Source organism: Hyaena hyaena, unplaced genomic scaffold, assembly GCF_003009895.1.
Source record: "Hyaena hyaena isolate Hyena2069 unplaced genomic scaffold, ASM300989v1 scaffold_549, whole genome shotgun sequence".
NCBI classification, from domain to species: domain Eukaryota; kingdom Metazoa; phylum Chordata; class Mammalia; order Carnivora; family Hyaenidae; genus Hyaena; species Hyaena hyaena.
This window is the reverse complement of record NW_024081180.1, coordinates 288,730-303,686: the sequence shown is the minus strand read 5'-3', so window position 1 is coordinate 303,686 and position 14,957 is coordinate 288,730. Positions and strand designations below refer to the sequence as shown.

At 36.1% G+C, this 14,957-nt stretch overlaps 1 protein-coding gene across 1 annotated transcript; it reads left to right on the top strand.

Moving 5' to 3' along the window:
* The first annotated feature begins 308 nt into the window (after window positions 1-308).
* Window positions 309-13,694, top strand: LOC120247808 (protein LEG1 homolog). The gene is made up of 7 exons (XM_039255843.1): window positions 309-606; window positions 2,250-2,336; window positions 3,784-3,968; window positions 4,870-4,970; window positions 11,020-11,258; window positions 12,561-12,695; window positions 13,594-13,694. The coding sequence occupies exons 1-7, from the start codon at window positions 309-311 to the stop codon at window positions 13,692-13,694; spliced, it is 1,146 nt and encodes a 381-aa protein (XP_039111774.1).
* The last annotated feature ends 1,263 nt before the right edge of the window (window positions 13,695-14,957 follow it).

Here is a 14,957-nt window from a genome sequence, read left to right as displayed (position 1 = left end):
GCTACTTCACAATCTAAGAGGGTTTGTCAGCCTCAAGTTAATCCAGCCAGCAGAAGGAAGAAGGAACAAATAAGAAAAGTCAAACTGTCATTTAAGTAGGTTTCCTGAAAGTTGCAACATCACATTTTGGCTTTCTATCAGCTGGACAGAACTTAGTCACATGGCAGACCTTGCTGTAAGTGAGAGAGAAAAACATAGCCTTTATTCCAGAAAGACTGGCCTGCACTAAAAAAAAAAAAAAAAAAAAAATCATTCCTCCATTTCCCAATAAAAGTCTTGCCACGATCTCAATCTGCAGTTTTGGAGCAATGGCTTTCCTTCCCCCTTGGGCCTGGGTACTAGCTTGTTTCTTGTCTGTTTCTTTAGCAGGGTCTGATTTGTCAGATCTGTATCCCCCTCTGTGGGTGAAGAGTGCTGGTCAGTTCAGTGACTACAGGGTAGAAAATGGAAAGTACATTATTGATCCCTGGGTATACTCTGAGAGAATGGGGATGTATAAAATCCTAGTGAATAAGACAGCCAGTTATTTTGAAAATCTTGTAGCAGACAATGAACAAAATATTTTATGGGGATTACCTCTCCAGAATGGCTGGCAATTTAGAACAGGTAAGAATGACTCTTGTTTTCATCCTAATGATCTACCAATATAACCATGAAGTAATTGGGAAATAAGATTCTATATATACCATACTATGGTTTTGAAATTTGGTTCTTTTCTTTTTTCTCTTTCCCCCTCATAACCATATTTCTCTATTTCTTCTCCTTCATAAATCCTTCTTTTATGTGTTTTTTGTTTTGACTAGAAACCACAGTGGGGCATAAGACATAGCTGCCAAATTAAAAAAAAAAAAAGACTTCATATAAAATATATTGACTATTCTACAAGTATTTATTGAACTCCTGCTAGGTGTCACATACCATTAGATGAGCAAAACAACCAAAAGGATATACATTAAAAACAGAAGGTGATGTCAAAATAGCTTGAATTTTTTTGAAGTTCCAGGTGTGGTTACCTAAACATGAAGAAAGGGCAGATAGACAAGGAGAGGCATCTTGTTCATTAGCATGTTTCTCTGCAAATTATTGATTCCTCTTGAAAATACATTCTGGTGTTTAAATAGGAGATACGTTGTGGGCCAAGGGTTCATAAATTTACAAGATACTTTTGTCCAGGCTGACTGAAGAAGCTCATGAAGGAGAGGGGTGTCTCCTGCCTCCTCCATCCTGATAACAGCACCAATAAAGAAATTTGTTCTATTCCGATGGAAAACAAAATACAGGGACATTATGGTTTATCTTAGGTCTGAGCAGTGGTCATATTCAGGAGCCACTGAGGTTGGCAAATCATCCATCTTTGTCAGAGAATGTCCTGAGACCCAAGGCTACTCCTATTTATTTGGCTTTCCTTGGGGTCAAAAGAACCCTGGCCCAGGAGACATCAGTAACATAAAGCCTGCTATGGGAGGCATACCAGCCTCAGAGTAGAGAGATGGAGCCTAAACAGGCTGTTAGTTTAATGCGCTTTTTACTCTTTCGTTCCATTCACACATCAGGATCAAGCCTGACTAAACTCATCCAGGGATGAGCTTATAAGTGTCCAGTATTTGCTAAGAGCAGTGGGGAGGTGGGGTGTGAATAAATACTTTCAGACAGACAATTTCCAACACAATTGAAACAGGAAAGGTAGCAGAAATTAAATGGAAAACAATGACCAACAACTCTTGGATAAAAGTTAAAAGTTCAAAACAAGGGGCAAAGTGGAGTCAGCTGGAGTAATCAGGGAAAAAATGAATTTAAACTGAGACTTGAAATCTGGATGAAATTTTACTGTGGAAATAGAAATGAAATCTACTAGGAAATAAAAGAAGGAGCTAAAGCAGTGCTTCTCAGGCTTGGCTGGATATTGAAAACAACTGCCCAGTTAAAAAATAACAATATTTAGGTGCACCAAGGAGTATTCTATTCTAATTTAATAGTAGTGGGAATTAGGCCAAAGGACAGAACCTGGAAACATCATGGTATAGGCACATGCGATTCAGTGCAGTGTGTGTGTGTGTGTGTGTGTGTGTGTGTGTGTGTGTGTGTTTAAGAAAAGGACAGCAAAAGGTAAGGAGAGAGAGATTGAGCAGGAGAGACTTTTTGAAGATTGATGAAAGAGGAAAAGACCAAATTAAAGCAAAAATATTTATTGATATTCATGAATTAATGTTAGTGTATAATAAATAATCCCTGCACCCTCTCTCTTCTAGGAAGATTAGCTGATCCCAGCCGAAGGAAAGACTGTGGCTATGAATCTGGAGATCTTTTGTGTATCTCTGTGGACAGTTGGTGGGCTGGTAGGTTGATTTAAATGGCAAAATAGGTAATAACCTTACCCCAAGGAAAGTATTCAACCCAAAATCTTGGGACAGAGACAAAAGAATACTATTCCTTTGTAAGAAGGAATCTATTTCATCATGCACCTTGTGGCCCTTAGGCCACATTCTAGAATTTGACAGCTACAATGTCAATAATTATTCCTTAAGGCATGTTCACCTTTAATAGAAGGACTGCAAGGATCTGCAAAGACCCACAGCCCTTGAAAGCCCAGCCCTGGCAAGTGAGGTGAGAGGTCCCATGAGTGAGGGGGAGTCCCCAATGAGAAATGAGGGAACAAGGAAATAGGGCTTCTTCTTATTTTGCTCAAACCAAACATTTATGGTTTAACGTTTAAACCATAAACATGTCAGAGAGATCTACTACAAATGATCTCATCACATCAGTAATCTAAGACTTCAGACAGATATTTAATACTAAAATAATTACAAGACACTTTCTAACTTTAATTCTATTTTATGTTTTAATAATAAAACTAATTTATACAGTTTCTTAGAGATATTTTCCAATGCTAGAAACAAGGATATATTGTTTCACTTTCTTAGAGTGACACACATCACATACACCTTTATGCATTTTTCTAATACGGCACTGACTTGTTCTTTACAAAGACCCACAAATAGCCGTGGCCCCAGCACTAGAATGCAGGCGTCTTTATTGATTTAGTAGTTTGGAGTATCAGCTGCTCAACTGAGGCATAGTACTGCATTCATAAACGTGTGTCTATGATAAAAAATGTTCCACCTCACCAGTGAGAATCAGTATAAGCTTTATAGCCATCTAAAGTATAATGTTTAAATCTGCTGGAGTTGGTTATGTTTAGAGAGAAATTTTAAAAAACCCTTTCATTCATTGTCAATTTAATTACCCAAAGATCCATTGTCAACACTTAATGCAAAATGTTTGCTTTAAAGACCTAATGTAGACCAAAGACTTTGTGATACCATGGTTACACATTAAACTTGGCTAAATACAAAGCACAAAATGTTACCACTATAACTACATTAAAATGTTTAAAAATTATATTTTATGATAAAACCTCAGTTAGAGGTGTATCATTCTGTGCACAAGTAGATAACTTTCTTCCTTTTTTTACTTAATGATTTGAAAAAAAAGAATATTGGATAGTATAAATATTAAATGTTAAAATTAATTTTATTAAAAGAATTAAAGACAACTGCCTGAGTCTATATTTATTTATGGTTGTAGGATTATTAACACAAGCATATTTAATTTATGTAGATGATCCTTAGGGAGATTTTCAATTATTATTATTATTATATTCTTTGCTAGTGATTAACTCTTATGTTTCTGTGAGTATTTGCTTATCGTTTATAGATTACTTGAAAATATTCTCTATCACATTTGTTAGTGCTTGTGGTAATAAAAAGTACTTTGCTCTTTCAGATATGAATTACTTTCTGTGTGCATTACCCTTCCTTGCTGCGGTTGACTCTGGCATATTGGGAATATCATCAGACAATGTCATGCTTTTGCCACCGCCCAAGGATCAGACAAAGTTTTGTCTTAATGTTTCTAGTTGTCAGTCATCCTTTCCTGAAATAATGAGCAAGTGGAATGCCTTTTACCAGGTTGCTGTTTTAAATTTTATAATTTATTTTCTTAGGAGGTGGTAAGAGAATGTCCTTTTTTGTACAGTGTTTTTCATCTAGGTTTTTTGTGTGCATTATATAATATTCTCCTAAGTATGAAAAATGTAAATTGTTATGCAAATTGTATTATAATATTGCAACAGGGCACTACATGGCATTAATATCCTCCAAACCAACACAGTATTAATACAAAGTCTATCCACTCATTTCAAATAAATTATACACAGATGTGAGAGCACAAAAGATATCTTACTGAATGAAAAGATAGTTCTGGTTAACTATGTCAACCAAGGATTAACTAGTGGGAGAAATACACTTATGAAGTTGGTTTTTAGAGCTGTCAATTAACTTATTTCAACTGAATTAACAGGTGATCATATATTGGTAGAACTAAATACTTATGTGGCAATCAAAACCAAATATTCAATGAACAAAATACAAACCAGCTAGGCATAGACATAGGATTAGATTCAAATTGAAAAGATAGATTTATGAGTTCTATAGATTATTAGTTCACCATTTTAGACATGATTGAATTAAATATTCTAATAAAAATTTCCACCTTTTCTTAATCTTAAAATTTTGTAGTAATTTCTACTCTGATAGCAGAAAAACAAATGACAATCCAAAACCAAAATCCTTTTGACCAGTATAAAATACTGGATCTTAGGAAAATTGTTGCAGTTCATTTATTATAGATGCATTCAATATTATTACTTATAATAGATATTTATTATGGACTATTAGTCACTGAAAACTCTTAGAAACAAAATTCTCTCATGTAGAATATTTTGAAATTATAAATGGGAGTAAGATAAAATTGTAGGGAGAGGAACTATTATATTTTCCTATATATGAAAAAGTTTCTCGTCTGCCACAGCATTTACAGTCTCCTTCTAGTAGCTTTGAAGACCTGTTGAAGTACTTCTGGGCTGCACATGTCTCAACCTTGGAGAATGCTGGTAAATTATTTGAAGATAGGTAAGAATTGATCCCAAATCATTTCTATTTAATATGGTAAATGATTTTGAACTTATTTATTCCTTTTTATTCTTCTAAAGTGGTTGTTAATCTTCTTATTAAACAATATTAGCCATTGGGTTCTTTAATGATGAGGCTTAAATATTTTAGAATGATTAGACTTTAAAAATGTTTTATTAAGAAAGGGGCAAATTTTTGAGGAAAAAAATCTTGCACTAATCAACCAATAACTAATGAAACAGCTAGCCAATTAAACAAATAAACATACAACCAATTTCTCTGTATAAAAGAAAAGAAATTATCTTCATTATTTTGACCACAGACACATAATATGGTAGGTATATAATTAGGGAAAAAGATCAACTACCATCAGGGTTAGCATACAATATAGCTGAAAAGATTATCAAGCCACTGCACATGCACATCAAGAGGTTATTATATACCTAGATGTGAAGGTGGAAGAATGATTTGTGAATGACACTGTATTAGTCAGGGTTCTCCAGAGAAACAGCCCCAGGGGCGCCTGGGTGGCTCAGTCGGTTGAGCATCCAACTTTGCCTCAGGTCATGATCTCGCGGTCCGTGGGTTCAAGCCCCAATCAGGCTCTGTACTGACAGCTCAGAGCCTGGAGCCTGTTTCAAATTCTGTGTCTCCCTCTCTTTTTGCCCCTTCCCAGCTCGTACTCTGTCTCTCTTTGTCTCAAAAATAAATAAATACGTTAAAAAAATTAAAAAAAAAGAAACAGCCCCAGTAGGAGATAGATAACAGATGATAGATAGATAGATAGATAGATAGATAGATAGATAGATAATAGATGATAGAGAGATAGAGAGATATAGACAGACAGATACACCTATTACAAGGAATTTGTTCATGAAATTATGGAGGCTAGGAAATCCATCATATACAGAGCTGATGCCCAGTTTGAGTTTAAAGGTTGACAGTGCTATAGAACCAGAAAGAGCCTATGTTCCACTTTGAAGGCCATTAGCCAGAATTCTCTTTTACTCTAGGGTAGGTCAACTTTTTGTTCTATTCATGCCTTCAGCTGATTAGATGAGGCCTATTCACATTATGAAAGGCAATATGTTTTACTTAGTCAACTGATTTCAAAATGGAAGTTTCAAAAAAACTCTCACAGAAACACCGCAAGATGGACATTATCTGGGGGTGAAATCAACCACTTTGAGAGAGATAGGGGGTAGAAATCTGGGTATGGGTAAAAGACAGGAACAAAAAAAATCAAGGTCCTTGGTATTGTATAAGTAGATTGGTAAATCCAGGCAGGATGTGTGAGGACGTCTTATTTCATAATTGTCTCTCCCACTGACTCCGTCATTCAGTAAGGTAAATTAATCAAATTAATCACCCACTAGCAGATTTCCTCCTTTACTTATTGGTGTGGCTTCAAGAACTAGGTATTAAATTGGGCAATGGAGTTTTCTTCCTTGGCATTATCTGTGATAGGATTTGAGGCTGCAGCCCCCACAACTGTTGTAAATCAACTGCTCTTTCTATTCTGATGACAGGAAATACAAATGAGATTATCAGACAAGGATTTGGGGCTGGGATTGCAAACCTCAAAATTGGACTGATAGCAAGTCATCTTTCTAGGTTAATTTTTTAATTTACAGAAGTCCCAGGTTCATATGCCAGGATAAGTCAGCATAGAATGCAACTTTGTGCCTAAGAAACATAAGAGGACTCTAGTTAAAATTCAAGGAGATCGTAGAAGTTTTTTTTCTTATAGGTAAATTTCTTGTCTCTTGTGGTTTTAGACATTTTAACTTATTGTATTTATTCCTGTTTATGTAATTGAACTACTTTTGAAAGAATATCACATTTTTAACAGACCAACTTTATTTAAAAGCTGCTCCAAGATCACAGAGCATATGAATTTTTTTGGTGAATAATTTTAAATAGTTATAGGACTATTTTGGTCACAAGAATATTACCTAAAATTTTTTTGATAGTATCAGAAGCACTTTCCTCATTAATTATAATAAGAAAATTGTTTTCATTAACTCTTTTTAGAACTCTGAAATTCTATCCTTCTTACTTGACCTTTTATTTAGATGTCAACAAATGACTCTCTTAAATGAGTTTTTTTTTAAAGCTACTATTTCTCAAGTACAATAAGTAAAAGAAATTTCCCTAAGTATCTTAATGTAACATCTCACTTCAAAATAGCCCCTTTTTCTAGATCATAAGTATGTGGTTGAGCTGTTTAGTAGCTTGCTTAAAATCTTACAGCTAGTGAATGGCAGAGCTAGTATTTAAATTTCCTGTGACTCCATAGCTCATCCTCTTACATGTAAACTCCACTGCTTGCAATGTATGTGGCTTACAAACTAGTTTTACAAGGTCAGTAACTACCAAGGTGCTTCTTCCCCTTTGAAAAGATATTAAAAGCTATTAAACAAACAAAAAAATATGATCCCACTTTTTCAATGTATAATAAAACAGAAATAAAATATAATATTCACTTCTTTTATGAAGAATCTTTAAATCCTGGGGAGAGGTGAGTCACATGGAGGATCACCTAAGTGAACAAAATATCATTCATGCCTCTTCTCCCCTCCTCTCAAGTATGTTAGAAGGCAAGTGGGTTTGATCAGCACCTCCCTATCCTAGGAGTTAGTGCAGTGGATAGACAGTCTTTAGAGTCTTCCTGCAGCTGCTGCTATGGCTACTTCAGGAATTCTTCAGCCATCCTCTCTCCCTCCCTCCCTCCCTCCCTCCCTCCTTTTCCTCCCTTCCTTCCTCCCTTCCTTCCTCCCTTCTTCCTTCCTTCCTTCCTTCCTTCCTTCCTTCCTTCCTTCCTTCCTTCCTTCCTTCCTTCCTTCTTCTTTATTTTATATATTGAATTCGGCTGTTCTCTCTTATTTTTTGTTTTGGATTATTTTTAATTTGTATATCATCCACTTTTATATGTCATTGATTTAAAGAGTCAGTTGGTTTTACAAGGTTTTGCCATCTCTCCCACCAAAAATACATACATAAATAAAAGGGTTGTATCTAAGGGAGAATACCACCTTAACCACCGGTTACTTTGGTATTTAGCACTATAGTTCTAAAAATAAAAAGTTCTAAAACACTTCCTGATTTGAATATTTAGGTATCAGCCTTTATTCACGACCATAGAAAATTACCACCTTGTTCCCCTTACCCTCACTCCACACAAATTCTTCCTACTTCTCACTTTCTCTGTATAATTGTTTAATGATTTGGGTTAGGTCAGTGTTCAATGCTTACATTATTTTAACTATTAACTACTATTCACAATCACATGTACTTAACTGATAGTATTTCTTTTTCCTCATTATCTTATTCCCTTTAGAGTTGATTCTTTTTCTATTGTACCCAACACTAATTACTTCAAATTGGCACACCAAGAAAGTTTCTTCTCAAGATGCCCAAAAGCATCCAGAATTATATCAATTTCTTCTTCTTGAAGAGGTTTCTTTCAGAGCTGTTGACTTGCTCTACTCTGCCCAGGTGGTCAGATATGATTCTTAGGTCTCTAATAACTTTGTACTGGATTCTCTTTATCACTTTTTTGTGTGTGTTGAATCACCCATTTCCAGTATGCCACATCTCTTTCCTGGATTACTTTGTTTGTTAGGACTTATATACCAGTCAATTCAGAACTGGTGCATGAGACGTAATTTGTATTCTTTTTTTTTTTTTTTTAAATGTTTTATTTATTTCTAGGAGAGAGAGAGAGAGAGAGAGAGAGAGAGAGACAGCGTGAGCAGGGGAGGGTCAGAGAGAGAGGGAGTCACAGAATGAAACAGGCTCCAGGCTCCGAGCTGGCAGCCAGCACAGAGCCCGACGCGGGGCTCGAACCCACGAACCGCGAGATCATGACCTAAGCGAAAGTCGGACGCCCAACCGACTAAGCCACCCAGGCGCCCCAGTAATTTGTATTCTTAAAATATTGTTATTCTATCATGATTTTTTACTTAGGCTTTGGACAATTACAGAAATCTAAGCTGGTAATACTGAAGATATTTGAAAGCATATCTTCATTAAATTTTAGCCTCATTTTTACTGTTGAAAGTCTATAATTTACTAGGTATGTTGCCTTGTATTTCATTTAGTTTTTTTCCCACAAGAATGCAGCACAGTTGTAAGTACTAAACCTCAGTGTCATAAAGCAGTGTTTAGTCTTCACATGTCTGAGATTCAGCTGGGAAGGTCTGCTGATCTTTTCTGGGCTCACATCATATTATGAGATTTTGATCAGCATCACAGGGTTGAATGGAGAAGCTCAGCTCTCTTGTTCTCCAGCAGGCAAACTTGAGTGTTTCCCATAGTGATGGCAGAATGTCAAGAGAGAGAAACCAAATTGTGAAAACATATTTCAAGCTTATACTGTATCAAGTTGATTAATATCTTACTGGCCAAATCAAATCATATGGCTGAGCTGGAGTCAGAGACCTCTTTCCTTCCTACCTCCTCCCAATGTAGCAGAGAAGGGGCACAACATATGTGTTGTGGAAACAGAGTATTAGAAAATAGTTTAATGAGACAGTAGCTTTCAAATACATGAATGAAATGGTGCTTTGGAAATACAGAGGAGGAGGAAACTTTGTGAAGGAGGTAACATCTAAGATGTGATTTGAAAAAGAATGTAGGTGAAGACAGGTGTAGACAGCAAAGCAAGAAGTAGACAAGGGGAATGATTCTGTTAAAAAAAAAAAAAAAAAAAACCCTGCAAGTTGTTCAGTATACTTAGACAGCTGTTGAGGACAGGAGCCATGAATTATATAGTTATAAAACTATTTACTACACCCTTACCTTTTCTACTGTAATGGTATGTTCCCCAAATAAGTGAGAAATTTTGGCTTCCTAGAATATTTTTTCTGTAGGAAAAAATCCCACCTATTTAGAAGATCAGTCATCACCTTCTCTACGATGCCCAATGTTTCAAGGGCCTCCTAATTTCAGGAAATCAATAGTGTTACAAAAGATATCTCAGTCTAGCAAAAATTTTACTTTGGAACTTTTGATTTTTATCTGCATATTTCTAAAGAGTATTACTTAGTCATGATATAATATCTATCTATCTGATCATTATATGATATTCAATTATAAGTATAAGGTGTTTGGTTAAAAGACATAAAAAGTCAAAATAAAATATAAACAATTGATGAAATCATCCTTCACCAGTTCAAATTTTTAATTACCTATATTTATATCATCAAAGGTAGGGGCTCAAGGCATCACATTCTAAATAAGAGAGAGAAAGAGAGAGAGAATAAGCAGGAGAGGGACAGAGAGAGACAGAGACAGAATCTGAAACAGGCTGTCAGCACAGAGTCTGATGTGGGGCTTGATCTCATGAGCCATGAGATCACGACCAGAGCTGAAGGCGGACACTTAACTAATTGAGCCACCCAGGCACCCCAAACCATCACATTCTAAAACTAAGAACTACATTATTAATTTGTTGGCAGAAGATGATCTTTAGCCAAATTATGAAAAAAGCCCAAATGTGCATTGACTGATGAATGGATAAATAAGGTGTGGCATGCATAATATATATATACACACATACATACATACAATGGAATATTACTCAGTCATAAAAAAGAATGAAGTCTTGCCATTTGCAAAGATGTGGATGGAGCTACAGCATATTTTACTAAGCAAAATAAGTCAACCCAAGAAAGACGAACAGCATATGATTTCACTCATATGTGGAATTTAAGAAACAAAACAGATGAGCATAGGAGAAGGGAAAAAAAAAAAAGAGAGGGAAGCAAACCATAAGAGACTCAAGTACGAAGAACAAACTGAGGTTTGCTGGAGAAGAGGTGGGTGGGGGCTGGGCTAAACGGATGATGGGTATTAAGAAGGGCACTTGTGATGAGCACTGGGTGTTATATATAAGTGATGAACCACTAAATTCTACTCCTGAAACAAATATTACACTAAATATTAACTAATCAGAATTTAAATAAAAACTTAAAAACAGAAAAAAATAATGGGGATGAAATTAGTGGACTAATTATAATTGTACATGTTTCCACTTGTCTCTTAGGTTGGAGTATTATTCTAAACCAGAAGCAAATTTTGGAAGAAATTGGTGTGTGGCTGTGAAATATTTAGCTGCAACTCTCTTTCCTACAACTCTGATTAGAACAAATGAATTCCAGAAGGGGCTGCCACCACGAATGCTTGTTAATGGAGATAGAGCCCCCTTCATCAGCGACTTTACTGACTTTCAGAACATTGTCCTGCTTGTTCTAAATCTTCTTTCCAGAATGAATAACTCTCCAGGTAAGGGTCTTATAAACAAAAACTTGAAGAAAACTCATATTTTCATTGAATAAAAGAAGATACAATGATTTTATCAGATATAAAGATCGTTATAACACATACTTTAAAGAAAGTCATGATTACCTGTGGGTATCCATTCCATACTTTTTCATCCTTCCAATCACGCACTATCTTTTCTTATGCATCTTTATTGACTCATAAGGCCACCAGGCTACTTCAAGTCCACTTTTCATCTACAAACCGAGACATATTCCTTTGCTGCTGTTGTGTTAGTATTCCTTTTTTAAAAACCTTATATAATGGTCTTTTTTATTTTTATTTTTTTTAATGTTTATATATTTCTGAGAGAGAGAAAGAGCATGAGCAGGGGAGGGGCAGAGAGAGAGGGAGACACAGAATCTGAAGCAGCCTCTAGGCTCTGCACAGAGCCGAACGCAGGGATCTAACTCACAAGCTGTGAGATCATGACCTGAGCCGAAGTCAGACACTTAAGCAACTTAACCACCCAGACGTCCCTGTTTTTTTTTTTTCTCTAAGATTATTTGAAGTTTATTTATTTACTTTTGAGAGAGATGGAGAGACAGAGAGAGACAGATCCAGCACTGTAGAAACTGAATCTTTCCTCTTACGATGTACAAGATGACAAACTGAGTGGAGAGTTGGTAATTATTTCATTTAAAGCTTGAAAGTACCGTACTACAAGATTTTATTATTATAAGATTCAGTTTTACTGAAATTTGGCTTTGGATAGATCAGGCAGTTTTTAATTACTTCCACAAGAAAGACAATGGGAGTTTAAATGTTGAAAACTACTGTTGAAAAATTGGTGACACTTGATAGTATAATTGCGTGGATGTTGTATAACGAGGCATTTACTATCATCTAATCGTCATTCTCATGGAAACCACTCTCAATGTTCCCAATGACATTCAGAATTCAATCACAATATCAAAGGCCTTGGAGTGTTCAAGTAAGCAGAGAATGGGGAAAGCAGATGATTTGAAAAAAAGCATTAGTGAAAAACCAATTCAACAATGAGCATTTTTAATTTATCTTCAGTAGAAATATATGCATACACTTGCAGCAAAGTTTCAAAGTGTCATTTAGCTACTTTTTAGTCTCCAAAAGTGTTTCCCACAAGAACCCTTAGCTAAATTCATTAATATTTTTTAAGTTTATTTATTTATTCATTCTGAGAGAGACAGAGAGTGGTGCACATAGGTGCGCTTGCACATGCACATGAGTCAGGGAGGGGCAGATTCATGTTAATATAATTTAAAATACTTTAAAAATCTTATCAAGTTTCAAGATTCAAGCCTGAGGCCAGCCACCCCTTTTGCTGCCCCGAACGTAACCAGAAGGTTGTTACTCTCTACTCTTCTGCTGCACTGATCGCTACTTCCTCCTTTCTTCGAATGAGGACAACTGTTGGCAGAAGTATGATGTATAAAGAAGTCGGAGGAAATTAGTTTGGGCATCTCTGAAGTTTCAATGCAGGTGGTGACATAGGAGGCTCCTGAACTTACCTCCTTTCATTCATACACCAAATCTACAGCTACATACAGAACAATTCATTCTGAAAGAAATCCTGAATCTAGTGAAATGACTCTTACTCTTTGAAAAAATGAGAGAAAAATCCACAGTGAAGCAAGAAAGAAAGGCTGAGACACTATCTTGCCATGAACCCCAGCCTTGGTGAGGTGACACACAACCGGGAGGGATCTCACAACTCCCAGCTTCTCCTTAAGGAGTGCTGAGTTTGGAATCCCACATCTGACACATCAGCTTCTAAGACTTCCATGTGAGAGAAATGAGTGCCCAGAACATCTAGCTTTGGAAGCCGACAGGGCTTGCATCCACAAGATCCAGAAGCCTATAGCCAACTAGGAGACAGCTTTTAAAGGGCTTGTGCAGACTCGCTGTGGCAAATTCCCAAGGATCCAAAGCTGAGGCAGCAAACTGAAATATACCTAATATTTTCATGAAACAAGCTATTTATTTATTTTAATAGCTATGGACTGAGGAGAAGTCTTCCAATTTAGTACTACAATACTCTCTAGAAAGCGAGGACATAGTAGGTGCAATGTTTGCACTCTCCCTGTCTCACTTCAGGGCGGAGTTATCTCCTGGAAAGGAACTTGTGCACACATATGGTGCCATGTTTTTTTTCAGTTGTCCCCCAGAGAATACCCCTTGATTGTGGGGCTCTGATGTCCCATAGAGCTTAAATTCATGGGTTCCATAGAACTGTAACAAACAAAAGTTGCTACATTAGGATCCAGGTTAAAATCATCTGGCATCTAGACTGAGGTCTGCCTCTTTGGTACACTGACAGGTCTTGGCACACCTTCAACTACTGGGGCCGTTAAAAACAAAGAAACCTGCTTGGACAATCAGAAAGGATTGAAAGACAACAAAGAACAAGGGCAGCATTGAATGATAAGATTTATCTTTGAAAAAGAGGCTACTTTTTCAAAACTGGGAGAGATGGCTATTTTATCTAACCCATAGAAACCAACACAGAGAGGCCAGGAAAATGAAGACACAGAAGAATATGTTCCAAACAAAAGAACAACATAAAAGCTCAGAATGAAACTTTAATAAAATGGAGATAAGTGATTTTCCTGATGCAGAGTTCAGAATAATGGTAATAAAGATGCTCCCTGGTGTCAGGAAAAGAATTCATTAGCAAAGTAAAAATTCCAACAAGGAAATATAAAATATAAGAATGTACCAAACTGACATCACTGACCTGGAAAATATAAAAACAGAGCTGAAAAATTAATAGAGAGGTTCAACTGCAGTCTGGATGAAGTGGAAGACAGGATTAGGAACTTGAGTACAAAGCAGTGGATTTTATCCAATGAGAAGAGCCAAAAGAGAGAAGAATGAAAAATGATGAAGACAGCTTAAAGACACTTATAGCACAATATCAAGTGGACCAATCTTTGTGTTACAAGGTCTGAGAAATAGAAGAGAGAGAGAAAGGGCAGAAAACTTATCTGCATAGCCAAAGCAATCTTGAGAAAGAAGAACAAAAGTGGAGGCCATCTCACTTACAGATTTCAAGATATATTACAAATTTAGCGAAACCAGAAAAGTACAGGTGTAAAAACAGACATATAGATCAATGGAACATAATGGAGAGCCCAGAAATAAACCCACACATATATGATCAGTTAAATTACAACAAAGGAGCCAAGAATATGTGATAAGGAAAGGACATCCTCTTAAATAAATGGCTGAGAGAATTGGACAGCTACCTGCAAAAGAATGAAGTTGGGCAATTATCTTACACCATATGCAAATGAATGAAAGACTTGTAAGTGAGACCTGGAACTATAATCCCTTAGGAGGAAACAGGGAATAAGCTCCTTGGCATTGGTCTCAGTGATGATTTTTTGGATTTGACACCAAAAGCAAAGGAAATAAACAACAAAATACCAGTGGGATTATATCTAATAAAAAGGAAGCAAAGGAAATCATCAAAAAAAAAAAAAAAGGAAAGAGAAAACCTATGAACTGAGAGAAATTATCCATAAATCCTATATCTGATAAGAGATTAATATCCAAAAATATAAACAATCTGATTTTTAAAAATGGGCAGATCTGAATAGACATTTTTCCAAAGAATACAAGCAGATGGCCATCAGGTGCATGAAAATGTGCTCAACATCACTAATAATCAGGGAAATGCAC

Bases quoted from the DNA above. Each gene is read 5' to 3' on its own strand.
- LOC120247808 (XM_039255843.1), top strand. From the start codon at position 309: ATGGCTTTCCTTCCCCCTTGGGCCTGGGTACTAGCTTGTTTCTTGTCT. The intron at 607-2,249 runs GTAAGAATGACT...TCTCTCTTCTAG, and splicing joins TGGCTGGCAATTTAGAACAG to GAAGATTAGCTGATCCCAGC. The intron at 3,969-4,869 runs GTTGCTGTTTTA...CGTCTGCCACAG, and splicing joins AGTGGAATGCCTTTTACCAG to CATTTACAGTCTCCTTCTAG.